Source organism: Gadus morhua, chromosome 20 (genome assembly GCF_902167405.1).
Source record: "Gadus morhua chromosome 20, gadMor3.0, whole genome shotgun sequence".
Lineage (NCBI taxonomy): Eukaryota > Metazoa > Chordata > Actinopteri > Gadiformes > Gadidae > Gadus > Gadus morhua.
In genome coordinates, this window is record NC_044067.1 from 19,611,223 (window position 1) to 19,638,948 (window position 27,726).

The 27,726-nt window shown below is 41.0% G+C and overlaps 1 protein-coding gene across 2 annotated transcripts; it reads right to left on the reverse strand.

Moving 5' to 3' along the window:
- Nucleotides 1–564: 564 nt before the first annotated feature.
- On the reverse strand, nt 565–27,067 carry LOC115532943 (protein mono-ADP-ribosyltransferase PARP14). Of its 2 annotated transcripts, none has more exons than XM_030343043.1 (16): nt 26,857–27,067; nt 26,490–26,590; nt 25,604–25,892; nt 25,256–25,480; nt 18,150–19,762; nt 17,809–18,036; nt 17,482–17,697; nt 17,263–17,335; nt 15,630–15,776; nt 14,616–14,678; nt 4,363–4,539; nt 4,000–4,203; nt 2,365–2,976; nt 2,089–2,234; nt 1,722–1,896; nt 565–1,310 (listed from the first exon to the last, which is right to left on the reverse strand). In XM_030343043.1, the coding sequence occupies exons 1-16, from the start codon at nt 27,035–27,037 to the stop codon at nt 1,030–1,032; spliced, it is 4,731 nt and encodes a 1,576-aa protein (XP_030198903.1). In that variant the 5' UTR covers nt 27,038–27,067; the 3' UTR covers nt 565–1,029. The 2 variants fall into 2 exon arrangements, with proteins under 2 accessions (XP_030198903.1, XP_030198902.1); XM_030343042.1 differs by having other exon boundaries at nt 25,604–25,895.
- Nucleotides 27,068–27,726: the final 659 nt, after the last annotated feature.

Here is a 27,726-nt window from a genome sequence, read left to right on the forward strand (position 1 = left end):
GCTCCAAAATAAACGGGGCCTCTTTGGAACCGTCTTAAAAGGGCAGCTGCCCTGTAAAATCCGATCCACAGTTGTTTTAAATCCTTTCTGACTAGCCACATTTTTAGAATAGCTTTCAATGAAATTATTCTGTTTACCCCCAAAATAAAAAAAGAATGATCTGTGTTTTCATGCAGTAATTGTATTAGGTATGTCACGTGACATATGTGTGTATCTGTCAAATGACCTCAATGAATCTTTCTGTATTTATTTAGCTTAAGCCCTTTGGAACATTGCCTTTTGAAAGAGTTCTTTATAAATAGTTGTAAATACTTAACATCACTTGCTGTGCAGTGTATCTATGAACTTAGGCTATTATTTTTTACCCGTTGACAGAACATGAGCAATCATGTTATATTTTTCATGGTAGTAATAATTATGGTAAGAAGAATGAAATTCAATGCTGCAATAATTACTTTTCAAGCTTCTATGTGAGGCTTTGAGCACCAGATCAGACTGCTTTCAATAGTTTTTTCTCAAGATTTACCTTCTATTTGGAAACTAGAACATCAAAAAGAACAGCCCTGGCAATTTAAGAAAGCTTTAATTTGGTTTCAGAGTTAGAAAGCTCAGACGTGGTTTAGTCAGGCTAAGGAGAAGGTAGGGATTGGGGATTTTTCTCAAGTTTCTCATGTTTACAGATAGGAAAGGACGCAAAAAAAATCAAATCTTAACCTGTGTACTATAAAATGTTATCATTACATTTGGATTTGGGAATGGCCCATGAACATTGATAAAGCCTTGCATGAGTTTATATCCTCCTGCTTACAACATCAGATACATCACCAGACATAATTTTGTATTATATATTACAGCCTTCACCTTTTTAAAATTCAGGCAACACTATCATTATTTTTAAGTGTTGACATGGCTGATTGCACACACATCGTAGTGCTAAAGAGTATCACAGTGGAAAAAAAATAAAAAATAAAACAATAGTCAGTCAATGTGTGTAAAGAAGCGTAATTTGGCAATCTCTCATGTGTTCTCCTACTTGAATGTTATTAAATATTCCGGATAAGCGTGAGTGTCATGGAAAATGACAAACATTTGAATGCTGTTGATATCATTGACAACACTGTCGTAATGCAAAGCGGAGGAGGCTTTTGTTGGAGGCACGAGCATGCCCTGAGTTCCTTTGGTGAAATCTCCCGTCAGAACACGACACAGATACACACACTTCTGCCCTTGAGCATCCGGCTTAGAATAAGTATCCTGGGCAGAATAATTTGCGTTGATAGCAAAATATGTGCCATTGCCATAGCAGGCAGCTGAAATTGGGAGAAAAAAGATGAGTTATTTGGCTGAGGTGGGATGAAGCTGAATTGAAGGGTTAACAAAACACCCTGTTTTAGTCAGACCCTACCCATTATTATCAAAATGTATTAAAAATCCTTTGCCACACTTAAGGTAGACACATTTTGACATGTAGGGGCAAGGCTATATGCTGTTCAAGCTTTCACTAGACTATTGATAGAAAGCAATCCATCAATCCATGTCACTTATGTAACCTACCGGCTTGAATCACTTTTCATCTAAAATACGTTTTTTCAAAGTGTGCTTTTCCTTTGACAGTGGGGAGTGTTAGCATAACTTCATATATAACATGTTGCCATACCTATTGTCTCAGAAACAAGAAGCTAGTGTGATGCTTGCAATAATATGGTCAAGTCTTATCTCACCGTTCTTTCCTGCGTAACTCCTGTTGAAACCGTATTGGTTGATATCTTGGATAGAGATTGAGCAGGCTCCATGGAAGAGGCGCCTCTCGTTGTTCTTGTGACCGTTTCTTGCTTCCATATCAGCCTTTTTAAGCTGAAGGCTCTTCCACAAAACGGGATTCTGAATCCTTTCAATCTGATGGTTGAAAACACATTATATAATGTACGAAACTATTATACTAGTATTGTGTTGTATTGTATTTAAAAGCTTAATTGATTGTTCTCACTGGAAATTAATTCATTGATGGTAGGTAGGAGTTAAACATTAATAACTTGGAAAAGTCACGTCCCTTCAGGTAAACTCTAATCCTTGACCAATTCAATGTACCTTAATAACATTTCGTTGGACTGTGGCCTTGAAGAGTTGTCGTACTTCATTGTATTCCGGAGATTTGGGCAAGACGGTGAAACTTTGACATGAAATGCCGCTTGGCATTATTTCCCAGTGCTTTGGCAAGTTTACAACATCTTGATCTGTAATGTTACAATCATACATTATTTTGGAGATGTATTCAATCTCAGATTCAAAATTATACAATTTTCATATCATTGCTCTATCTTCCATTTTACCAACCATTAATTATTCATAGTTAGAAAAACATACCTTTCAGCAAGTCATGGCGTCTGATATCTATGCTGTTGCCTTGGTTGTCGGTGGCAGTTCCATTTTGCACATCAACCGTGTGCACTCGGCCCTGGATGTCTACATCTATATGAGGCTGCTGGTTGTGGTGAGCTTGCTCAAGCAGGAATTTGGAGTTGTCGTCAAAGGTCTGAAATTGAAGCCCCTGAAGCTGGTACTGCCAGTCAACGGTTTCTAGAATCTTCTCGATCTCTTCTTTATCTCTGACTTTCTTCAACATCTCCTGTATTTCAGTGTTGGCTTTTAGCACGTTTTTTGTGAGCCCCTCTATGTTAATACATGCATCGTTAGATTCAATCTGCACACTAACGTTCATGGTATTCTGAATGTCCATAATGCGCTGGATGTCTGCATTGGATAAACGGAGAATTGCTCTGTCTTTAATGGAGTTATTGGTATGCTCCTTGGATATCAGATCCTTGATCCATGTTTTCGCCTTGTTTACTTCAGCCTGTGAACTACCACATATGTGGAAGTGGGCCGGCTCAATTTGGCGATCTTCGTAGGGAAAGTCATTGTGTTTTTGTTGCTTGGCTTCACTTCCTCCACCTGTGAAAAATGCTGAGATGCTTCCTAAACCATCAATCATCAACCATCAAAAACAAAACACAACAGTTAAAATGCTTTTACTTGACAACTGTTTATGCACCAACCTCACCAAGTCACTTCCTTGATTATCCAGAATATAATTCTGATTCCGATTCATGACAAAATGTAGCTGTTGACAATGAACTTGCAAATATTCCATTATTCTCTATAGAAAGTAAGACACTGATGTTTTATTAATAGCTTTCTCTAAAATAATCCACCTAGAAAACTCCTCCCAGACTAATTGTCATTTACTTTAGAACAAGGGTCAGCAATTAATTTAATGTCCTAAAGAAATGCATGGTTATCCAATGTGGATTGGTATTGCATATTTTATATTTTATATATTTGAATGTATGCTATACTCATTTAACTGTATGTTCCCCCTCTTTCAGTTTAGTGGCTGTATATTTTGTTAATGAGCTATTAACAAATACAAATAAACTACTACTCCATACAGAGGAGAGAGCTGAGGAGGGGTGCGCACATACGCCAGACCGGCACTGCAGGAAAATAACCTCCGCTAAGATCACGGAATCCAAGCGTTCTTAGGAAAGGAAGTTCATGGAACTTAAGCCATACACAGTGACGCAATTAGCTGTTTAATAAAGTATGCTACTGTTGCGGTGTGCGGGCAAGGTCCCTTGCCCGCACACCGCAACAGCTCTCAGGAGAACAACAAGTTGTGTCGTTCTCCTGAAACCTTGCCCGCACACCGCAACAGAGTAGAGAGCAATCAAAAGACTTTAACTGTTCTGGACCAGCTCTTACGGGAAAGGGAAGCATCATAGAACCAGATGAAGTTGGTAAAGTGATGACCCAACCTTTTCAGACACATTTCCAGAAAAAAAAAAAAATCATTTTAATCGGGGAATAATAATTATTATGGTCAGTGACCACGTTCCCATGCTTTGGCATGGTGACACCCATTCAAGGAAATAACTATTACACGTGAGCCATTGGTTGCTGACCGCTGTTTCAAAGCATTAGGATTATTAAGTTGCTTACCTTTCAATTTTCCAAGTAGCGAACTATTGGGCATGTCAGAGCCTGCTTTCTTTTCCATTCTACTATGGAAGTCCTTCATCATGGCCTGTTGGAATATGATGATGCGGACCTCCTTCAGGCAACCCGAAGCACTCTGTGACACCATGTCCACCACTGCATCTAACATGGCATCGGCTACCTTCCCTGCCTGGGCATTTCCCTGACCTTAAAAATGAGACACAATATTAGTTATTTAGGTCAGCATTTAAAAATGATTGGTGTTGGTAGTAATAATTACTGGTAGACTACTAATAATAGTGGAACATACTATTAAATAGTCATACATCTGGTCTCTAAGCATTAAATTGACACGCTCCATCTCACCTGTACCCAGAGCAGGAAAAGAGATAGAAGTGTATTGGTTTTGTTCAACCAATACAAGAGCAGCTTTCATCGTATCTTGGATATCCTGGGGGTTGCTGCGTCCAAGCAAGTGGAGTATCTTTTTACACATCAGGTTTCCTGGCGTTGTCAATATCATTCCGGTGTTTGGCTGTCCACCTATTCATATAATATAATTTAAATTTTTACTATTAACTGTAAAGAAGAACTATCATCTGCAGTGATCATTGTGTTTTGACTGAAATATTTCACCTCAAAACATTTCAAAAGTACTTTTATGGTGGTTCTATTGATTTTAACACATTTAACACAAAATGGGTTTCAAACTAAAATGAGTGTGTGTTTATAAATGTAACTTCTAGAATGAGGGTTATAGCGACAAAGATAGTGGGCGTGCTGTCTCTCCACTATTAAAAGAGCTCCAACACATCTTACTACTATAAAATAATAGCAGGCCTGTTGCACCAGTTACTCAAGTTACTCAAGCGCGCATGTGTACGAACATACACGGACACGCACACACATGCGCACACACACTACACGCACACACACAAGCACGCGCACACACCGCAAGTCAGCACAAAGGCAGCGACACATACACGGAAGCGCACACACACGTGCGCACACACACACACACACACACACACTAGTGATGGATTCAATGATTCTTTTCCTTCATTCAGTTTGCGTCGGTCAGTTCGCCTAGAAGAGTCGTTCAGAATAGTTAGTTCATTTGTTCGTTTAGTCGAGTTTCCGGTAACGGTGAATCGAATCATGGAATGCACGGTTCTCAGCTGAGTCAGTCAGACTCAGCCTCTCCCTCGTTCTCATTCTCAAACGATCGTGGAAGTCGGTCATCAATCAACACAACATTACATCTTTAACCAAACGCAGCGGGATGGGGGGTGTAGTTGATTATTGGATGTTTAACATATCAACAAGATAATAGACTTGATTTAGCAATGATGGCGGGGGTCCCGGGTGGAGAATGAACCATGAAAGAACGAGACAGATTGACGAGACATTCAACAGCATGCATTTAACATTTCACTGATATTCATTGCTTTCCTGCGTAACTGCGTACATTTGTATAGTGGGAGGTCCTGGAACGCATAGGGGGGGTGGATCCGGCAACTTAATACGGGGTTAGAGGTAATGGAACAAAAAAAAATACACTGCCTGCTAGGGTTGTGCCGATGGACGATGTCATCGTCCGTCGTGATGGCTGACTGACATCACGATGGAGGGCCACCATCGTGATGGCACGCCCCCCCCCCTCCCCCCCTGCCAGACACACACTAATCCTAGTCTCTTATATAGTTAACCTAAATACTTTGCAGGGATTGCTCTGTAAATTAAATTTAGAATATAACTGATGCATATGAATGCTATTTTAAACACGGCAGCCTAGAGACGTGACGTGTTAGTCTTCCGCGATCTGATCGCTTTTCTTGAGCCGGATTACACAGTGCCCTGTCGCCAAACTACGACTCTGCGGCTGGAGAGAATGTGCAGCGAAGCAGCAGCCTCCTTCCGTGAGATCCTGTCCTTAGCGGAGAAAGTTGCCATCACCACCGATGCTTGGAAAGCGTTGATTACGGAGTCATGCGTGACAGTGACTTTTTTACCGACTGGGTTGTGCAGAGTGCGATCCTGGAGACCCACTCAATACCAGAGAGGCAGACCTGCGGGAAACTTGAAGTTTCATTTCCAAATATTTATTTAAAAACTAATATACATCTGTTTTAATGTTCAATTCAATTGTTTTATATCTTAAACAAATTCCGTTGAGGAGAGGAGGTGCGCAGGATCAATATCTTATTTAAAAATAGTTAGTAGGCCAACGCTGACACATTTAACTGATTTTAAATGGACATGAAATATTGTAAACGTTCACAATCCTGCTCTGTGATATTTATAATTTCTATTAACTTGTGCGTGGCGGCGGTGCACACGCATGTGGTCATGCATGGTAACTGTTTTTTCCTCTCTGCTTGCTCCTCAGATGCGGCGAATTTCAAAAGTTTCGGGCGACTGTTTCAAATTACGTTAAATCTTAATAAACAACATGAAATTCTTTGTTCTGTAAATTTAAATATGCATATTATTATTTCATTTAAAATATGTTTTTATTTTTTTTGAGAGGTACCGGATCTGCCAAAATAAGTACCGGAACACAAGGAGGCCAAAATTAAGAGGTGCCGGATCTGGTTCCAGCAGGATCCGGCTCAAATGAAGTATTGCTTATATTGAATCATATTATCGTACGCTCGCTCATTAAAGGGGTAGTTCGGAATTTTGGACATAGGGCCTGATTCTCAATTTAGCCTTGGTGTTCTTTATCATTGGAGACGGTTTTCAACACATTTCATTCAGTCCTTCTAGTTGCAGAGTTTGCTCGTGCTAGGCTAGCGCACGGTACGGGCAATACTAGCCTGCTAATAAAACAGTCTTACCCACTCCATCCGAGGCAAATCAACTAATGCATAACGCCAGACGGTAAATGTCTGTGTTGATAGAATAATGTTAGAAATAAAACCAACCTTGCATTGCATTGCATTGCAGCTAGGGTTGGATTTTGTGATTCGTTTCCGTGATTCAGTTCGCGTCATTCAGTTCGCCAAGAGGGGTCGTTCGCGAATCGTTCGTTCGTTCGTCTGTTCAGTCGAGTTTTTGGAATCGGATGATGGAATGCATGGTTCTCAGACTCAGCGCCTCTCTCTTTTATAGAGATAGATTTGTGTCTTTATTATGCAATCAAAAATAATAGGTTTGAGAGCAAAACTTTCCACACTGCAATCAAAAATAGGTTTGAGAGCAATGCTTTCCACACTGCAATCAAAAAATAGATTTGAGAGCAAAACTATCGACACTGCAATCAAAAAATGTTTTATTGCAAGATAAATTAATGTGATAAAGAAATTATTAATGGGAATCCAAAAGTTTTGTTTGCAAATCCAAAAGTTTTGTTTGTGAATCCAAAAGTTTTGTTTGCGAATCAAAAAGTTTTGTTTGCGAATCCTAAAGTTTTGCTTGCGAATCCAAAAGCTTTGCTTGCTGTTGAGCTGAATCTCGTGGGCGGGACCTACGGCGAAAGATGTAAGACACGTCTCTATTGGCCAGTCTCGATCGGAGTGACAGCTTGGCAACATCCAGAGTTAGTAACGAGAGAGGGAGCTCCCGATTCCCGCTCTGCAACATCATGGACTTCAAAACTCCCTCTCTCGTTACTAACTGTGGATGTTGCCAAGCTGTCGCTCCGATCGAGACTGGCCAATAGAGACGTGTCTTACATCTTTCGGCGTAGGTCCCGCCCACGAGATTCAGCTCAACAGCAAGCAAAGCTTTTGGATTCGCAAGCAAAACTTTAGGATTCGCAAACAAAACTTTTGGATTTGCAAACAAAACTTTTGGATTTTCAAACAAAACTTTTGGATTTGCAAACAAAACTTTTGGATTCCCATTAATAATTCTTTTATCACATTAATTTATCTTGCAATAAAACATTTTTTGATTGCAGTGTCGATAGTTTTGCTCTCAAATCAATTTTTTGATTGCAGTGTGGAAAGTTTTGCTCTCAAACCTATTTTTTGATTGCAGTGTGGAAGGTTTTGCTCTCAAACCTATTATTTTTGATTGCATAATAAAGACACAAATCTACCTCCATACTCTTTCTCATTCTCAAACGTCGACAGTACAACTTGAACCAAACGCAGCGGGATGGTGGTGTAGTTGATCATTGGATGTTTAACATATCAGCAAGATAATAGACTTGATTTAGCAATGATGGTGGGGGTCCCGGGTGTTTTATGCCGCGTTTCCACTGCAGGGTGTGGTACGGTTCGGATCGCCTCAGTCCGGGAGGGAGGGGGCGGTATAGCCCAGCTCAGTTCTGAGGTCGCGTTTCCACCGCCGACAGTACCAAAAATAGGTTTGAGAGCAATGCTTTCCACACTGCAATCAAAAAATAGATTTGAGAGCAAAACTATCGACACTGCAATCAAAAAATGTTTTATTGCAAGATAAATTAATGTGATAAAAAAATTATTAATGGGAATCCAAAAGTTTTGTTTGCAAATCCAAAAGTTTTGTTTGTGAATCCAAAAGTTTTGTTTGCGAATCAAAAAGTTTTGTTTGCGAATCCTAAAGTTTCATCGTCTCGTTTTCAGTACCCCAACGGAGGAGTACTGAAAACGAGGGCAAAACGAGTACGGCTCAGTCCGGGTCACGCCCACTTTTGGCGGTGGAAACACAATCCGTACCGCACCTTTGCGAACCGAACTGTACCGCACCCTGCAGTGGAAACGCGGCATTAGGCTCTCATAAACAGATCCCTGTGCAGCTCAAGACTAAATCCAATGCTGTCGCCTTGTTGTCCGTGCGAATCATTACGTGTTGATTCGTTAACATTGGGGCAAAGTGTTGGATCACTTTCAGCACAGTGAGGACCTCCAATGCGTTTATATGCATGGTCACGGGGGGTGGCCAAACGCCGCCCACTACATGAAACTCACGTGTTCCTCCCCAGCCTGACAGAGAAGCATCCGTGAACACTGAGATGTGTGACATTGCTCTGCCCAACGGCACTCCTCTCGTGAGGGTTCGGGGATCGCCCCAGTGGGTCAAATCGGGGTCTCTGCAGCCGCCGCAGCCCCAGCGGCACCAGCGGCACCAGCGTGTGAGCGGCTGACATCATGCCCAGCAGCCTCATGACAGAGAGGGCTGTCACAACGCTGCCCGGGGAACAGCGGTGGAGGAGAGACCACAGCGTCTCCATCCTTTGCTGGGAGAGCCGTCCTCTCATTACAGCTGAATCCAGCTCTACCCCCAAATACATCACACTCTGTGAGGGGAGGGGCAGCTTGTCTTCTAATTTATGGCGAAGCCTAAATTTGGCAGGTGAATTACCAGCTTTTTTGTCTGAATAGCTGCTTCATCCTTGGAGCGAGCCAGCAAAAGTAGTTCGTCCAAGTATAACAATACTCTTATTCCTGTTGCGTGCAGCGGCTGGAGAGCCGTCTCCACGTCTCCACGGAAAACGTTTGTGGGGTTAGAGAATAGCCGAACGGGAGACGGTTGTACTGGTAGTGTGACCCCTGGAATGAGAAACGCAGGAATTTCCTGTGTTTGGGGTCACTGTGACGTGGAAGTATGCGTCCTTCAAATCTATTGAGGTGAACCCGGTTTCACACACTGTAACACTCGTCTGATTGTTAACATATGAAACGGCCTCTCCGTGATGCAATGAATTAAAAAATGAATTAAACTGTAATCAGACAACGCGGTTATATGCTATATAACCTAGGCCTAGAGTATATGTGGTATAAAGGCTGGGACGAATTTCAAATGATTAATATGTACACTTTATGTTGAAAGTATACCATCGCGATTCCCATTGAAACGAATGGCGCGGTGACTAGTCTTCACAACGAGAGCTGGTTGGTTGTGAAAAATGATGTGTAAAGGCTGGGACGAATTTCAAAATATAAATATATTCAATGTATCCTTTAAATACGTCAATGCAACAGATAGCCAATGTGAATAATAGATTACTAGGCCCATTTGTTTTTCCCCAAGAAACCGGTTGATATCTGTCTCTCATTGGCTAAAATTCAATGAGAGCGTCCTAGACTCAGTCCTAAAACAGAATGCGATTGGCTGGCTCTCGTGAGTCGTGACATCTCTCAGTCGGTCCCTCCTCACCACTCACACAGTCAGTGAACAAAGTGTCAGCGAGTCAGCGACTAGTGGGTCTAGGAGGAGTCGAGTCTGAGAACGAACAAGACGAACGAGATGAACGAGACGAATGAGAGAGAGGAACCAGTTTAATTTGTTCGTCTTAAAGATCGTTCATTTGAACTGATTCGTTCGCGACCGAGCCAACTCTAGTCTCAGTAGCAGTGTTACATTCCTGGTAGTAGGCTACGGCAGCGGCGGACTGATACCTAGGTTAAATTCCGCTGCTGCTGAGAAAGTAGTCCCTCAAAACGTGATGACTCATGCGATGCAAGGTTTATTTTTATTTCTAACATTATTCTAACTCTAGTAATAATAATTTACAGAATTTGCAGAAGTGACTTCAGTCATTACTTCACTGCACAGGTCAAAAAATAGTTGAACGATGGCAATGCTGTACTTGGCCATGTACACAAGTCCACCCTGTGAAGGTTTCATCTAAGGCATTGGTTCTCAAAGTGTGGCCCGTGGGCCAATAGCGGCCCGCAGAAACATTCTTGGCGGCCCGCAATGACATACGGGTGTAATTAAAAAAAAAAAAAAAGAAAAAAAAGTTATTATTATATCAATATTAATTTAAACAAATATAAAGAGAAAAGTCGACTCTCTCTAGCTTTTAATTAAATCCTGTTACATTTGTTAGTTTTAATCCGACTGTACATTACTTTGAAAGGATGAACCTCAGTTTCGTGATTTAGACTAGGGCTGCAGGATATATCGGCTATGCACGATATATCGATATAATTTCCAAGGGGATACAAGATTTGACAATGTAGTTTATATCGATAAGCGTTAAAATGGTCAGTTTCCCCCTCAAGCGTCTGCAGCGCTTGCCTTGGAGACTGTGAGCGCGACCCCTCCCCCTCCGTCTTTCCGAACGTGCCGTGTGCAAAGACGCCTCATTCCCGCCCCCGCCGCCCCCTCACAACGCAACACGCATGGATGATACCCGTAAAGAAAACGAGACGGCGGTGGGAGACGAAATTGTTTCAAAAAGGAGAAACAACGGCTCCATAATGTGGAAATAGTTTGGGTTTAAAAAAAACAGATGAGCAGCAGCTGCAGGTCATCTGTAGATTGTAGCAAAACCATTGCGACTAAAAGTGGAAGCACGACAAATCTGTTCCACCATTTACAGCAGCGGCACAAAGTGCAGTATGAGGAATGCGTAAAACTCCGTGGCTGTGCTGCTGCATCACCGGCCGCGACAGTTTCTTCTGCCCCGAAACCAGGGCCGGCGCTCTGCAAATGTGTTGGGGACGCCCTCTGGTGACGCTCTTTATTAATTAATTAAAATATACAAAACAAGCGAAATTAAACCAAACATGTTCCCAAATGTAACGGAGGAGGGAGGGGGCGGGGGATTAAAGTTACGGCGCACTGAAACCCTCACCGTAGTACGCAGGACAATGCGACGAAGCCAATGCTCTTATTGGTAGCTAATGTGTGTAACCTACAGCTTTATAATGTTTTGCATAGGTGACTATTTTGTGAAGAAGGTGAAAAACATCCCTTTTTTTTAAACATGTTCACTCAATTCTGTTGAAAATAACGATATAAAATCACATGTTGCATTAATACTGACCTATGTTTTAATAAAAGTGCTTGCAACATCTCACATTTGGCTTTTGACTTACAAAAAAACCATCTAACCCACTCTAGAAAATATCGAGATAGATATTGTATATCGCCATTCAGCCAAAAAATATCGGGATATCATATTTTGCCCATATCGTGCAGCCCTAATTTAGACCTCACTTGAACTCACTCCCAGAGGTCCACGGAGCAATGTTTTTTTCACCACTGGGATGCTGACGGCGTTTCCTGCCAGATTTTTTTTCCATTGGCGGCCCTCAGTCAAAATTTGGGTTCCTAAATTGGCCCTCAGCTGTCAAAACTTTGAGAACCCCTGATCTAATGCTACGGCCACACCAAACGCGTTACTCGCGTTGGATAACGCGTATAACGTGCCTAACTTCACGCTTGATCATTGTGTGTCACAAAAATGGTTCAACGCGCCTAACGCGCCTGTGGCTGCGCTGGATTTAGGAGTCTGAGGTAGGAAACCCAAACGCCGCCGTGTTCGGGTGCATGATAGAGCTTAGATCGGGTTCGATTAAATAATCTCGGATATAAATAACAATAATCGGGTTAAATAACTTGTGTTGTGTTTCCAGCATTCGTAGTGTTGATCAGCAGAGATATAGTCCGCCAAGACGTTGAGGTTGCTTAGCAACCAGAGACGCTGTCCATGCAAGTGAATGGAGCGTTCCTTCTTCGTCATAACTATCAAACCAAACATCCTTCAGATTCACCGAGCGAACATTATGAAAGTAAAATGCACATTTCTCGCTAAATTTTTTTACATAAACGCATTTAATGGCATAACTATGTTACTATTTCCACCCAGAATAAAGAAAGATGTCGGCCGTATGCTTCTGTGCAAGCATCACTACTCTGTGCCAGTGACGTCGGGTCAAACTCCACGCTGATTGGCTATCGCGGCTAAGCATCACGCGTTGGAGCGTTGAAAGTTCAATTTTTTTTGGAGTTTTGGATGGGTTCCCTGGCGTCCTTGGTGCTATAGACTGCACCCATGTGCAGCTACGTGCCCCATCAGTAAACGCACTCATATACATAAACCGGTAGGGAACTCATTCGATTAATATCGAATAAGAATAATATCGAATAATATCGAATGAGTAGAATAAATCATGTCTTTGCTAATTACCCTGGCTCAAGCCATGACTCTTTCATATTGGCAAACTCGACCATTCCTGCCATATTCGAGGGGAATCCACCCTTGGATGGGTGGCTGTTAGGGGACAACGGCTATCCATTGAAGACATGGCTCAAGACCCCATTTCTTATGCCAGCAACAGTGCGCAAAATTGTATTCAACAGCAAACACACACAAACACGCAGTGTAATTGAACGTACATTCGGAATACTGAAAATGCGCTTCAGGTGTTTGGATAGGTCAGGTGGTACTTTACAGTATGGTCCTCAAAAAGTCGCAGCATTCTTTGTGGCATGTTGTGTTTTACACAACATTGCCATGAATCATGGATGTGTCGATGACATTAATGAGGATAGATTAGAGAGGACTTAAGGAGACGTGATGCTGAACTGCATGTGCCGACGCCATTACGTCCAAATGCCCCAGCAGCAGCACGGGAGAGGAGAGCTCATCTGTCAGAGGAGCTGCATCGTATATAGTGAGGTACGCAAACTAATGACATCTCCGCTCTATTGTTTAGCTACATTGTACAATTATTACCATGCATTCATAACCTTGTGATTCAGAGAAAGTGAGCCCAAAACATCGGAATGTCCTTGAGACATTTTTTATTCGACTTGTCCAAATGTTCGTAGGCATAAATGAAAAAAAATAATACAAAACGAAAAATGAAAAGTTGCAAAGATTTGAAGGAAATTTAGCCGAAAAATAAATTATTTTCTCCCTCCTCTGGACATCATCTGTTGTGAGCCTTTCTTGGCGTGCGCCTAGCAAATCCGCCATCATAATAGCAATCCGCCATGGAACAAGCGCCGATCGCTCTTAAAGGGGATGCGAGAAAACGCTCTGATTGGTTCATTGCACGTTACGCCCAAACCACACCTACGGGTAATTAGGCTGCTTCAGACCAACCCTTTTGACACTTGCGCCGTGGCGCAAGCTTCATTTTTCCGCCTGTAAAACAGCGATAGCGCCGTAGAACTGCCCACAAAGCTACTTGCGCTTTGCGCTTCCCACTTGCGTTTCAGACCATTAAAATAGGGCCCTATGTGTGATTGTGAGAGAGAAAGAGAGAACTTAAACCTACCCTGTCATTGTGCTAGATGGCAGGAACTGTATCGGTATATATTTTTTTGTCAGTGTGTCAATGAAAGAACATTTTATATTCCAATAAACAAATGTAAATGTTTTTCTCTAGTCCGGTATTGTAGCATGTCAATACATGTATTCAGAATTCAGGATTATCACTGCCTATAACATAGCACATAGCATGAACAGTGGCGTGTACACACAGGATCAAAACTTGATCCTGTTTACACACAGGATCAAAACACAGTTCCTAGGCACTTACCTGGTTTGGTAATCTACCTATGGTAGCCGCAAAACACTCGTTTGGGGTCAGCTGCCCAATGTCATATGAGAGTAGGTGAGTTGAACAAAAATCGCTGCTGATTTACATCTTGACATATTCAATGTCATAATTCAACTGGGGTCTTTACAAACTGGCAAAATCCTTTTAAATCTCCTAAAAAACACCCCTGTTATTAGCAATAACAGTATATATTTCTAAACTTTGTTTCAGTAGTCTAAAGTTATGGAAGTATTGGGAAACGTAGTTGAAACACATTGATCCTGTATCTGATCTGCGATAGCGAGATAACTGTTATGCCCCAGCTCTCTGATTTTGTGGAAAAATTAAAAAAATAAAATATAAAAAATATATTCAAAGGCTTGGCCTGTGAAATTGAATGGTCCTTACCTAGATTTTTGCATTCATTTTCTACAGTTGGACCAGCTGCGTCCAGAATTGCCTTGGACACTCCTGGGTTATGAGAAAGACAAAAGACATTCATAGATACTAATCTCCATCCATTTTTATGTCCGTATAACTATAAGTTGTACCTGAGTAAGAGTTAACCATTGAAATAAGTAGGGATGGGTCAGAATATTTGATTATTCGATTATTCGTTCCCGAGGGTCAAAGTCGATTTTTAAAATTTGGACCGAACATTTTTATCCATTCAAATAAACAAGTATTAACGAATGGAACAAATGTTGGACAGGTGTCCAAGGGCATTATCCCGCTTATACCATGGTCACTTGAAAATAAATTAAGACCATTCATTTATAGGGGGATCATTTGTTTATCAACACGGCGGATGCGCACGCAGAATGATCACAAAAAGAAAATTTGTTGCCATAGTTTGCCAGTTATCTCTGTGTGGTTAATTTGCAGTTGCAGTGTTAATTAGCGATGTTGTCAGCTTACTGTTACATTAAACTAATTCGAAAACGTGGTTATATGCTAAGAACCCTAGAGTATCTATGGTATAAAGGCTGGGATGAATTTCAAATTATAAATATGTACACTTTATGTTGAAAGTATAGACCGTCGCGATTCCCATTGAAACGAATGGCGCGGTGATTATTCTTCAAATTGTAATCAGACAATGCGGTTATATCCTATAGCATATAACCGCGTTTTCGGATTACAGTTTAATGTATTTTCCACAATTTACCAGCTCTCGTTTTGATGGCTAAACAGACAATTTGAATGGAACTACTAAGCAGGTAGTTGTTTTTTCCGTTTAAGATACTGTAATTTCTTGCCAACGATCCATGGCTGCCTTTGTGAATGTCGGCACACATCGAATAATCGATTATTCATTCATAACACCCACCAATTATTCGACAATGAAAAATTTGAGTTATTCACATCCCTAGTAATAAGATATATTATTTTACCCAAGCATGTCTCCTGAACTAGTATTACCTGACTTGAGGCTGAATGATTCGTTGGAAGAATTGACGATGACATCAGTGGTCTCCTTAGTGATGTCCCCCAACACAACCTGTACTCTCACATGTCCGATTGTAATCTCATGCAGCCCCGAAGCTGAGGTGACTTTGGAGAAGAGACCTTGTGACACAAAACAATCACCATGAACAAGATAAACAATCTTGCAGGATAAAATGCACATGCAGAAAATACACCTTGATCTCACAATAAGACATAGTGGGCCCTATCTTGCATCCGGCGCAATTTACTTTCTCACTGGCGCATGTGTCGTTGCTAGTTTGCAACTACCGACGAAAACAAAAGTATTTTCTTCAAGTATAATTATTTACAATTTCAAACAAATTATATTAACTAAAAAAATCATGGACAATATGGACATCTTCTCATTTTCCTGCCGTTTCATCAAAAGAAATTCTTGGCTGGAATCGCGACGTTCTTTCATTGACACACTGACAAAAAAATATATATATATAGGGAATGATCTTGCACCCCAAGGGGCGGTTCGGCGAAAGGAGGAGGCATGTTCTGGCGCAAACGTTCCCGGCGCATGCATAATGTTGCTTGTGCACCTCGCGCATACACTTTGCTTCTCTCATCTACTTAGCCACACATTCTTGGTAAATTATTTGGGAAAACAGCTGATACCGCGGTAATAAGTTGTACTTTTAAATCAATGTTTCTGCAAACACCGTACAGCAAACACATATTTTCTTGACACAGACATCGTGTACATGCCCATAACTTTTAGGATTGATGAGGATTGATGATTTGATCGTGAAAAAACATTGTTTTACCGTGAGTGAGTGTTAAAAAGAATGAATGAATGCGGGCGCGCGTGTGTGCATGTGTAAAATAATTAATGAATGTGGGCGCGCGTGTGTGCGTCCATCTGTTTAAACACACGCAAACTAAACACGTAACGCATAATACAGTCCATGGCAACGTATATTAACGGGGGGACACATGCATATTAGGAACAAAAGTCGATAATGCATACAATACTGATAAGGAACGATGATTATATTGTATTGTGTATATCATTAAATAGATCCACAGTTACCGCATATCATGTGTGTTAACTTTTCTTTGCCGAAATTTATTTTAGGTCTCAGTATTTCTGAAGTTGTGGAAGAAAACCTTATTCCATGTGTGAATTAGGCCATATTATTTGACCATAAACTGAGCCATTTCAAGTTTGAAATTCATGTGCATCTGTCTCACCGGAGACTGCAGAGGCGCTGCCAAATATCAGTTTGTCAGATTCAAATGCGCCCATGGCTCTTAAAGGGGATGGGAGCTGGCATTCCCATTGGTTCATTGCACGATACGCCCAAACCAAACCTACGGGTAATTAGGCTACTTCAGACCAACCCTTTTTAGATTTGCGCCGGGCGCAAGAGTCATTTTTGCACCAATAAAATAGTAACATCGCCATAGAACCGCCCCCAAAGCAACTTGCGCTTGGCGCTTCTTACTTGCGTTTCAGACTATTAAAATAGGGCCCAGTGAGTCTTAAGATGAGCAGATGAGCTGTTCAAAGTAATTAACTAAACGAGAGACGTGAATTGAATCTTGGTATCATTTTAACAATACAAAATGACATTACTTGACTTGGACTGGGTAGGGGCTGGAACCTTTGTGGTTTTTGGGAGCTTTTTGTTTAATGCATCAGTGAAAACCTGCATGTTAACAAAAAAGGATCGGCCATCAATGACTCATCATGACAATCCAAAAGCAAATCAACTCAAGAATATATTGCATAGCATAGGCTTACAACTATTTTTTAAATCCGGATTCACATGTTTCAATGTAAATATTTTTTTACCTGGATGGTCTCTTGGTCTTTCGGATAGAGAACAATGTTCACCGTCTTCAAGCACCGTGGCTCTTTGTTAAACTTTGAGACTGCCTCCATCATTACAGATGCTGCAAGGTCTTTGGGGAAGCCGAGGTTTCCAGTGCCAATGGCAGGGAAGGATATGGAGGTAAGACCTTGGTCCTCTGCCCTGTTCAAGCAGTCTTCAACAATCCCTCCAATTATCTGTAGGATATACCACACATGCATTTTCACTTCACAATCGATTCTCCAAAAGAAAGTGGGGTTCGCACTACAAAATCTGTACATATAAATAACCGCTGTTCAATGAGTTACCTTAACAGCCTTGCCCTGCTTGTCCCAGGCAGGGACTACAGCATGAAAAACCCAGTTGCTTTTCAGTTTGCAACCGTCCGTAACGATAACATCCCCAATGTCTCCTGTTTTCCTCTGTTCATTGACCAAATCCTGAAGTTTTGGTCCAGCTGCACCGAGAATAGCTCTGGAAACGGCTCCCTTTTCCAGATCAAGGTGTTCTCCCACAACATTCACAATCGCCTGGGTCTGAAAATAGGAAAACAGAATTCTCTCTAGTCAAGGTTTCATAGTATTTGTATTTAATTGTCTCAATTGTACATATACAAACACTTTAATTAATATATAAAATAAATAATTACCTTAGCATCTTCAATATTCCCCAAGTGTATGCTCAATCCTACATTGGTCGCCCGTGGTTTGGCGAAGTTTTTATTTTGTTTGTCAGGAACACTGCCAAACAGGTCATTTTGTCCACTAGCCGACTCCTCCACCAACTGGACAAAGCAACCGGTTTCCTTCTTTAATGTAGAAACATACATGTCTTTTTTTTCTTGAAAGTATTCCTTTGCCCCAGGCTGGGGGAGTAGATATTCCTCAAAGCAAACTTTAGAGATCATGGAAACTAGGATGCTTTTACAATTCATGACATATTCTCTAGGACCTCTGAAGGTAACAGCCTCCTTCTCAAACAAAATATCCACTTTGTCCTTGACTTTTTCTGACCAGGTATTGTCTTGAGTTGCAATAAATTTGACAATAGTGTCAGACTTGACCCTATGAGTTTCATTAACTTGGGCAAACTTGTGGAGGTGCTCTTCAATTTCTTTGAAAGCTGGTAGTACACTATCCTTGTAGCCAACTACTGTTATTCTCTCAAATTGATGATCACTAGATGCTGTTATAACAATCTTCTTTGAGGTTGTATTGTTGCCTTCTTCCAAACATTTCACTAGTTTTTGCCCCTCCGGATTCTTCAAGACATAACTATCATGAGTATCAATGTACTTAGAGATCAGCACTTGCTTCAGTTGATCTTCAGCATTTCTCAGAATGTTGTCTGAAACAGCAATGATGCTCAGGCTTGTAGCATCTTTCTCAACTGCTGCATGAATTCCATTAGATGTGAAGATATTTTTTGTCAGCTCTTCCTCATCCTTATCCTTCAAAAACAGGGAAAGAGTGTTGTCCAACTCGAGTTTCTTCCGTTTTACTGCAATCACTCTGTTAAAAACCATAGTAGCTGCTGTGTTAACCTCCTGTTGAAAACCATTTAAGATAATTTTATCTTGAAATGATATTTCCAGTTCTGGGTAAAAACCTTTCAATTGCTCAGCTAGGCCATCTTGACAGAGTAAGTGAAACATTACTTTGGATATCTCAATTTCCTGTGTAATACTTGAATTTTCCCTCAGCACCCTTTTCTCAATCCTGGTCAAGAGGTCATTCAACGTGGGCTCCAGTCTGGTCACATCGTCCACAAGGCCAACCACTGACAATGTACCTTCAGCTTTCTCAGGGATGACTTCCATGGTCTTGTCTAAAACAATCTCTCTGATCTGCAATTCACACTCTTCCCATGCTGATAATGGAGGCTGAAGCTTCAGAGTTTTGAACCTGGACAAGACCTGTGTGAAGGCCTGCTCCACTGATTGTTTCCACTGTTTGATGTCTTTGGCTTTAACATCTTTCTGCTTGAGCAGTGCTGGAAGAGGGCTGAAACTCACAGATGAGGGTAGGAGGTCTACCTTGCAGAAGAGTGCTGACAAGTGACCGCAAACCATCTCTGCTGCTTCCTGCTTCTGGTGGAGGTACTTCAAGAGCGGGGAATATATGCTTTGAGTGAAGGCAGCGGGTAGTTTCGGTGTGGGTCGGTCTTTGCCATAAAGAGCCGTTCCCAAGGAGTCGTAAAATGGAAAAACTTTGACCCATTTCTTCCCGATGCAATGTTCTTTCTTGATTATCCCTTGAACAGCTAGTGAGGTAAAGACATTATTTTAACTTCACATACACTTGATGATATGAAATAAAGATTCAACTGATTCAACAAAATATATAATTAAATAGACTACCATTATAAAATATGAGTATAGTATCTGCCACTATATATGTAAATATATTTATCTATAAATAGATATTTATATTTATATATAAATATATATATATATATGTATGTATTAGGGATGTAACGATATAAGAATACTGAACTTAGATACAATACCATTTAATTTACAGGATTTTAGATACCAATTTCAATACGCTGTTTGATTTTTGCACTTAGATGTCACTTTAAAATGAAACAATCATTTAAACAAAAAATGTTCCCCATCCACTAGTGATAAAATTACTGAAATGCTTTTTATCTGAACCTTTGTTTGAATATGTTTTTAAGTTTTCAAATTTCACATTTATATTTGACAAGATTTTGTTAAGTTAGAGGAAGTTATGGACCATCCAGCAGTTTGTTGGGTCTCAGCAGGAGGAGAAACTGGATAATTTGGCCGAGTGGGAGCATATGTATTGAAAATAAAATAGGACCTAAAATGGAACCCTGCGGTACACCATAGGCTATTTGGGTTGTAGAGGAAGAGTGGTTGCCGATGGTGACCGCACAGGTTGTTAAAAGATAAGAATTAACAAACTAAGTGCAGTGTCCCTGATACCAACAAAAGATTCAAGATAATTCATTAAAATTGTGTGATCTAGTGTTGAAAGCGGCAGTTAGGTCTAAAATAATTAAAATTGCACTGGAGGAGGACAGTTTCAGTGCTGTGCATAACTCTAAAGCTGGACTGAAAAGTTATTTTTCCATATTTTCCGAGTTATTTTGTGCCATGAAAGATAGAAATTGGGAGGAAACAACCTTTTCTATAACTTTTGATAAAAATGGGCATTTAGAAATAGTTCAAAAATAATTAAGATCAGAGGGGTCTAGGTTGGGTTTCTTTAAAAGAGGTTGGACTGCAGAATGCTTAAAAGCAGATGGAAAAACACCATGGATTAAAGAACTATTAAAAATAGATAAAAGGCAGGGTTCGACTGTGTTTGAAACCTCTTTAAGAAACTTGGTGGGAATAAAATCAAGGCTGCACGTGGTTGGTTTAATGTATGTTAAAATGTCGGATTAAAAGGACCGTGAAACTGGTTGAAAATTGGTAAAGTATATACAAATGTCTCTACTGGTGGATAAAATGCTATCTGGAGGGGTGATCTGATGCCTAATAAAATCAACTTTGTGTTTAAAAAACTGTAAAAACTCTTCACAGTTCTCTTGTATAGCATCATTAAAATAAGTGGGAGACTGAATCTATGAGGGTGACTGAATCTAAAACTTTAAATAAAACTCTGGGGTTCTAAGGTTTTTTTCAGGTTAGAAAAGTAGAATTTTTTGCTTCTTTTACTGGTGATAGAATTTTTTTCATTGAGACTTTCCATATGTAATAAAATAATTGGAGGCCGGCCTCTTTCCATTTACTTTCATGAAATATAAACTCTCTCTTGATCTCGTGGGTTAAAGGGGACATATTATACCACCAGGTATGAGTGTGATTAGCCCTTACAAGCCGTTTAGAAGATCTGCCCCTTATGACGTCACAAGTGGGCCACAAGTGTGCTGGATAGATCAGTCTACCAGCCCACCCAGTGGACTGAATTAAACGTTGCTCATCTATCCAGCACAGATCTAGGTGGACACGCCAACTAGTAATGTCAGAAGGGGCAGATTTTCAAAAAAGCCTTGTAAGGGCGAATCACACTCACACCTGGTGGCAGAGGTGGGGGTAAGTCAATGTTAACAAAAAATCTATCTCATTCACTAGTGATACACTTGCTGAAATGGGTTTCATCTGAACCTTTGTTTGAATACGTTTTCAATTTTTTCAAATTTCACATTTATATATGACAATGAAAGGTGCAGCGCATAGGATATAGTATCCTCTGACCTCCCCTTGACGCCCTGAAGCTACGCTAACCTCCCACTAGTATCTGAGTGGCTGTTCAGGAGCGCAAACATCCAACTTCCAGAGTGACTAGGAGAGTTTGAATCATTTAAACTTTATGCAAATAATTTGGAACTGATGCGGCAACCAATTGTTGGACGTTACAACTACAATTGTAATTTCTGCATTCTGGATTTCTATTGAACATAGAGGAGAAGCTATCTGTTCACGTCCCCCGTTTCCTAGAGCTATAATCAGTCTGCTTTTCTACCAGAACCCAAACGCAAACACAACGTGATCTTTGTTTTCGTTTGTTGTATTGGGTATGGAGAGAGAAGAACCAGGGCCCCGTTTCCCGATAACGATGGATCCACGCTCGTACGATCATTCTCACGATGAATCTTGCGATCCATCGTAAATTTCTCTGGAGCGTTTCCCGGATCTCCTCTTAACAGGAACGTGCGTTCACTGCACTCACAAAATCAAAAATCGCTTGCGTGACAACCACATTTATCTTAATGTGCTGATATCTGAAACGTTCTTTGCGCAGCAAAGATCTGACTTTATCTGATTCCGCATAAGGTTTCATTGATTGGCGCACACTCTCTAGTCTAAAATATTTGTAGACATTAAAAATGCAACATTCCATAACTCAAACGCAGAGGCTAGGCATTGACACACGGCTATTGCTGACCCGATTAGGAGAGCTTGGTCTGCACCTGCCCATATTGTTGGGCAGGATGAAGTAGGCTATATGTCTTTTTTACACTGCCAAGCTGATTCGGTCTCATGCTTGGTACGCCCGGCGTTTTCACCTTCTTATCTCAAGTTTCCTGTGTAAAACGGAGGGGGTCAAATCCCCCGTTTGTCACGGCGTGGGCTTTCTTGGTGGAGAGGGCGGGGCTGTGTACGGAGTCTCTGACCTCTTTAGAATAATTTGTATTATTGCATACTCCCGAATGTTTTAATTTTTTTTTGGAATGAAGACACCCGCATGCAATAAGGAGTTCACGTCTGAGTGTAGAATACAAATACGATTAACTTTGGTCAGGGATGTTTGTTACTGTCTAACACAGTCAAATAAATAGTGAACTAAATCACAGCCTCACCGAAGCGCCTACAGTGCTTAATTCAAACAATCGCAACAAAAAACGCATGCAGAAATTCTCTGGTCTCAGCGTGATGCATGTCTACAGTAGCCTATGTCTTCTGTCATTGATCAATATGAGGGATACAGGAAGTGCAGCTCGAAAGCGACCTCCCACACAAGAGCAATGGAATCATTTGATTTTATTATATGCCTTGTGACGTGGCGTTTGATCTGTACATTTCGGCTGCGCATGTATTTTTGGAATTTTAAATTGCTGCAATTAATTATGTTCTTTTTTACTTCTAACATCTTTGCTATTTAAATCTAACAGTAGTCTATGAGTAATACATCAGCGCTGGTACCCACTGTTATTGGTTGCGAAATTGCGCCAGCTCGGCAATCCGTGGTATTGGATGTTTTTTAATAAAACGCGTCCAATACACAGAATTTCCGCTGGTGACGCCACTGAGGCTATAGTAGGCTAACGATGCTCTTAGCATCCTACGAGTACCCCTGGAGTCCTCGTTAGCTACGAGCGTCTTCACGATGTTTGTTACCAACGATGCTTACGGGAAACGGTGTGAAAACTGTACGATGCTCGTACAACGCACTTCAAGATCCACTTAGGCTAATGATGCTTTCGGGAAACGGGGCCCAGGTCAAATCCCTTGTGTTTGGGAGCTACTGTGTCCACTACATGAATCTGATCAGATTATAAAAAAAGATTAAACTCTGATTACAAATACGTTGCCATGTACACAATCTAGACACAAGTCATTGGTTTGGAAATACAATTAGCTAGCTTAATAATAAAGCTTTTTTTATTATTTAAAATAAAAATTAAACATTTGATGTTTTCTGGGTTGCCAAGATCTCCCCAACAAACGTGATATTGTGCACAACCGAACATGTTGTCTGCAGTGCTGCTTTTATATACTAGTGCCATATTCATCTTCAGGGTGTCACCTAATCTTTTGGTCCAAATGATTAGGTTACATTTGCATAGTGTTGCTATACAGCTCAACATGTTGGATATACTCAAACTAGTTCAATTACAGGATGGTCACTGATTCATCAACCACTATTTTGGCTTTGCATTTGTCTATGCAGAATCCTTATGTTCCCAGACTTCAATGGTGCTGGGGGATCTAACAACTCCTTGCTTACTCTGCTCGCAAATCTCTAGCTTTATGTTCTCTACTGACCAGAGATGCACATTAACCCACGTGTTTGATAGTCGTCATTGTTACTTGCTGTGTAGCATTGAAAAGTCCCGCACCTTTAAACTATGACTATAAACTATGACCGTCCTGAACGGTGCATATTTGCTCTCTGAACCTACTTCATTGTGAACTGCTTTTCGACGGGAATCGTTAAAGCCCTAGTATACATGCATCTATGAATGTATTGTATGTATTTGTGTATGTATTAGGGGTCTAACGGTACATGTATTTGTATTGAACCGTTTCGGTACGGGGTGCTCGGTTCGGTACGGAGGCGTACCGAACGAGTTTCCATACGGACATATTAAGTAGAGGACCGCATGTGTGGAACATGCTGCGGCTGCACATGCACAGTTGCTCACACTGTAGCCGTGTTCGAAACCGTTCCCTATTCACTCACTCACTATTCCCTATATAGTGTTCATGATATAGTGCACTATTTAGGGAACGAACAAACGAGAATTCGGACACTACGCTGAACATTTCTAAACGTCATTTGCGTCAGTAAATGCGCCGGGTATTTCTGTGACGCAGACAGATGCAACCACATCATGTAAACAAACCGGGCACTCACGAGGAAAGCTGGATGATTAACATTCATTTTGAATGTTAAATATTCTATGTTGAATCCCAAATAAATTGTTGACATTTCTAAACGAAAGCCGGAATCTCCATCATTAAATGTATTCGTTTTCGCAGTTATTCAGCTTCTTCTTCTCCTCCGAAAAACACGACCGCATTGCATTGTGGTATACAGGAGTAACATGTAGAGTACAACGTATGTACACTCAAATTTTGGGTGTTATTATCCTGCAAATAATGTGGATAAGCTGATTCTTCTGGCAAAAAACATAAAGATTGAGTGAAAGTCATCAGGGCTAAAGATTGGGGGGGGGGGGAATCTTTATATTTTTGAGCAGAATTCTAGCTTTGTATTGTCTAATGTTCCTATTGTAAAAGCACAAAAGTGTGTTATGAACAACTTGAAGCACATGTTATGAAACACATTTATATTTAGCAAATTAATTTTTTACTGTACCGAAAATGAACCGAACCGTGACCTCAAAACCGAGGTACGTACCGAACCGAGTTTTTTGTGTACCGTTACACCCCTATGTATGCATACATTTTATGCCTTAACCCATTTATGTATTTTAAATTAATTAATTAAATCAAATTAAATTCCATCAACTACCTTTTAGTACTAAAATAAATACCTGTAGCCATTTTGAATGAGATCACAGCAGACTGTTGCTCTTCATCTGGGGTGACCTGTTCAACCTCCCAACCTTCATTCTCAAAGTACAGCAGGAGGACGTCTTCCTTGATGTTTGACACATCCTCAACTCTGACTTGGGATGTGACTTCCAGAGCTCTGACAGCTAATTTCTTATTCAAGAAGGTCCTGTTTGTCTGGCAGCATGTAATGAACTCATTATTCTCTGTTGGAGAAGAATAGAGAACAGAGAGTAGACCTGCACATTAGCTCATGATAATGTAAGCAAATATCATAACAAGAATTATTGAAGTAATGTGTTTTTTAGATCATACAGAGTAAAGCAAACCTTTTGCACTTGAGAAAGTAACCACAATGGAGCATGTGTCGGAGAGCATCTCCAAACTGAATTCAGGTTGGGTGGTCATCGGTGACTTGAAGTTCTTGCAGATGTTGAGCACCAACATCTCCATGAACTCCTTGCTCATGCCCTGGGGAACGTTCTCTAAGACAGCGGAGGTGGAACCCAATGCTGGCTCTTCTGTCTTTTCTTCCCTGCTCACCGCCTCAACCAGGGTCTCCTCCTCCGCTGCAAGTCCATCCGGGTTGCTTTGTTCTTTGTTGGAAGTGGTTGTCAACTGCTATGGAGTATGGTAAGACTTAAAAGACTTATCGTATATAAACACAAATACGATAATCTGTCCTAAGGTAATGGTGCTTTGTATTATGTTTTTGTTTTGGAACTGCTAATGTGATAAACAATATTTATTTGGTGACATTTGCATCAAAACATCTCTATTCCGATGAGATTTCATAAGCTCAAGAAAATGACCATAACAGTTCAAAACTAGAATTGAGGGTTGAATAGTCCTCATTTCAAACATTTAATATTTTGTATTCATTATTCCACCCAATAAACAAAACGTTTGTTTATACTTAAGTATATTTAGGTAGGCCTACATGTTGTAATGTTGCCATGTCGTACCAGTTCCTTAAATGCAAGGTTGATTTTCCCAATGCACAATGAACACTATGTATGTATTAATATACGCCCCGCCCGTCTTCCTTTATACGAGATAGGCCTACCTATATTCACATTGTTCACACAAATTACACAAATAAAAAAATGCTTCGTTTACTCAAACCACAATAAACATTTGTGTTACAAAGTCAACCGATAAGAGACTATTTAATAACTGATCCAGAGTCGGTCTGTGGTGGTGTCGTCTACTCACAGGCCTCCCGGGACTCTCCTCAGGCAAGTGCACGGTCACTTTTAACCTCCCTTCGTCCAGGACGATCTCATGGGTTTCTTGAGCCACAACCCTCGCCCTGTCTGGATGAGAAACCAAACCCCGTTAGCCACACAATTTTATTATATTTTTTAAAGATTCGCTTTAGAAGGTCCATCCCTATTATTGTAGACTAAGACAGGAAGGTATGGGAGAGAGGGAGAGAGAGTTGAGACAAGAGTTATGCAGCCAAGGACCGCGGGCTGTAATCGAATCCGGGTCGAGGCGTGGGCCTGGGCCTGATAAACCAATGGGGCCCTCGAGCGAAACATTAGATTTCAATGCAAAGGATGAGTTGAGGCATCATTACCTTCCTCCCTTCTGAAACGCAGCACTGCCGTCCTATTTCTGTCTTCATACTGAATTTGACATTCACCACCGCCGGCCCTTTTTTTACTCTGGAAATATTTAACCAGTTTGTTTTTAAGTCTAGGAACGTTGTTTTCTTCGAGCTTCACGAGCAGAGCGTACGAGTACGCGTCGTCGTCCATCGTTAAGCTTTCGGTTCAGTTTTTCTTTAACATCCTCGTTTCTGGGGGTGGAGTCCCTAACTTTGTTTCACTTTCAATGCGCTTCAAACTACTGTTGCTGGTGAATACCATGATTCTCAGAAATATGTTTATAATGAATGCAAACGATCAGAAAACAACTTTAATCAGGCGGTAGACCACTTATGTATTCGACGTTTAGTCAAATTACTTTTAACCAGTCAGTGCGCACACAAGGCATAGTTTTGCGAGTTCACTTTATATCAACATTGGCTTCTGGGCTCGTAATATGAAACCTGGGTGCTTAGTGACGTGATATTAGGTTAAAAAAAAAGAAGCAGCATGTATCGAACACGCCATTACCTGGGTCAGGATTAATATGCTTTATTACTCAATGATACAGTCAGTGGGATAGGCTCTGGTATGGTTCACTCAGTATCACGATAAGAACCAACACTGCGGAAAATTTAGCAAGTTATGGTTATTTAAAAAGTACATGTACCATTACCAACACAATGTTATGGGTGAGCAGCTGACTGGCAAGATGGCCGCAAGTGCGGACGTTCTAGACCGGGGGTCACTAACAGGTGGACCGCGGTCCGGGACCGGACCCAGAGAGAAGCCCCTGACTGCAGCCCGCAGACGGAGCCCACATGGAGGGGGCGGGCACTCAGTCCACATGGAGGGGGCCG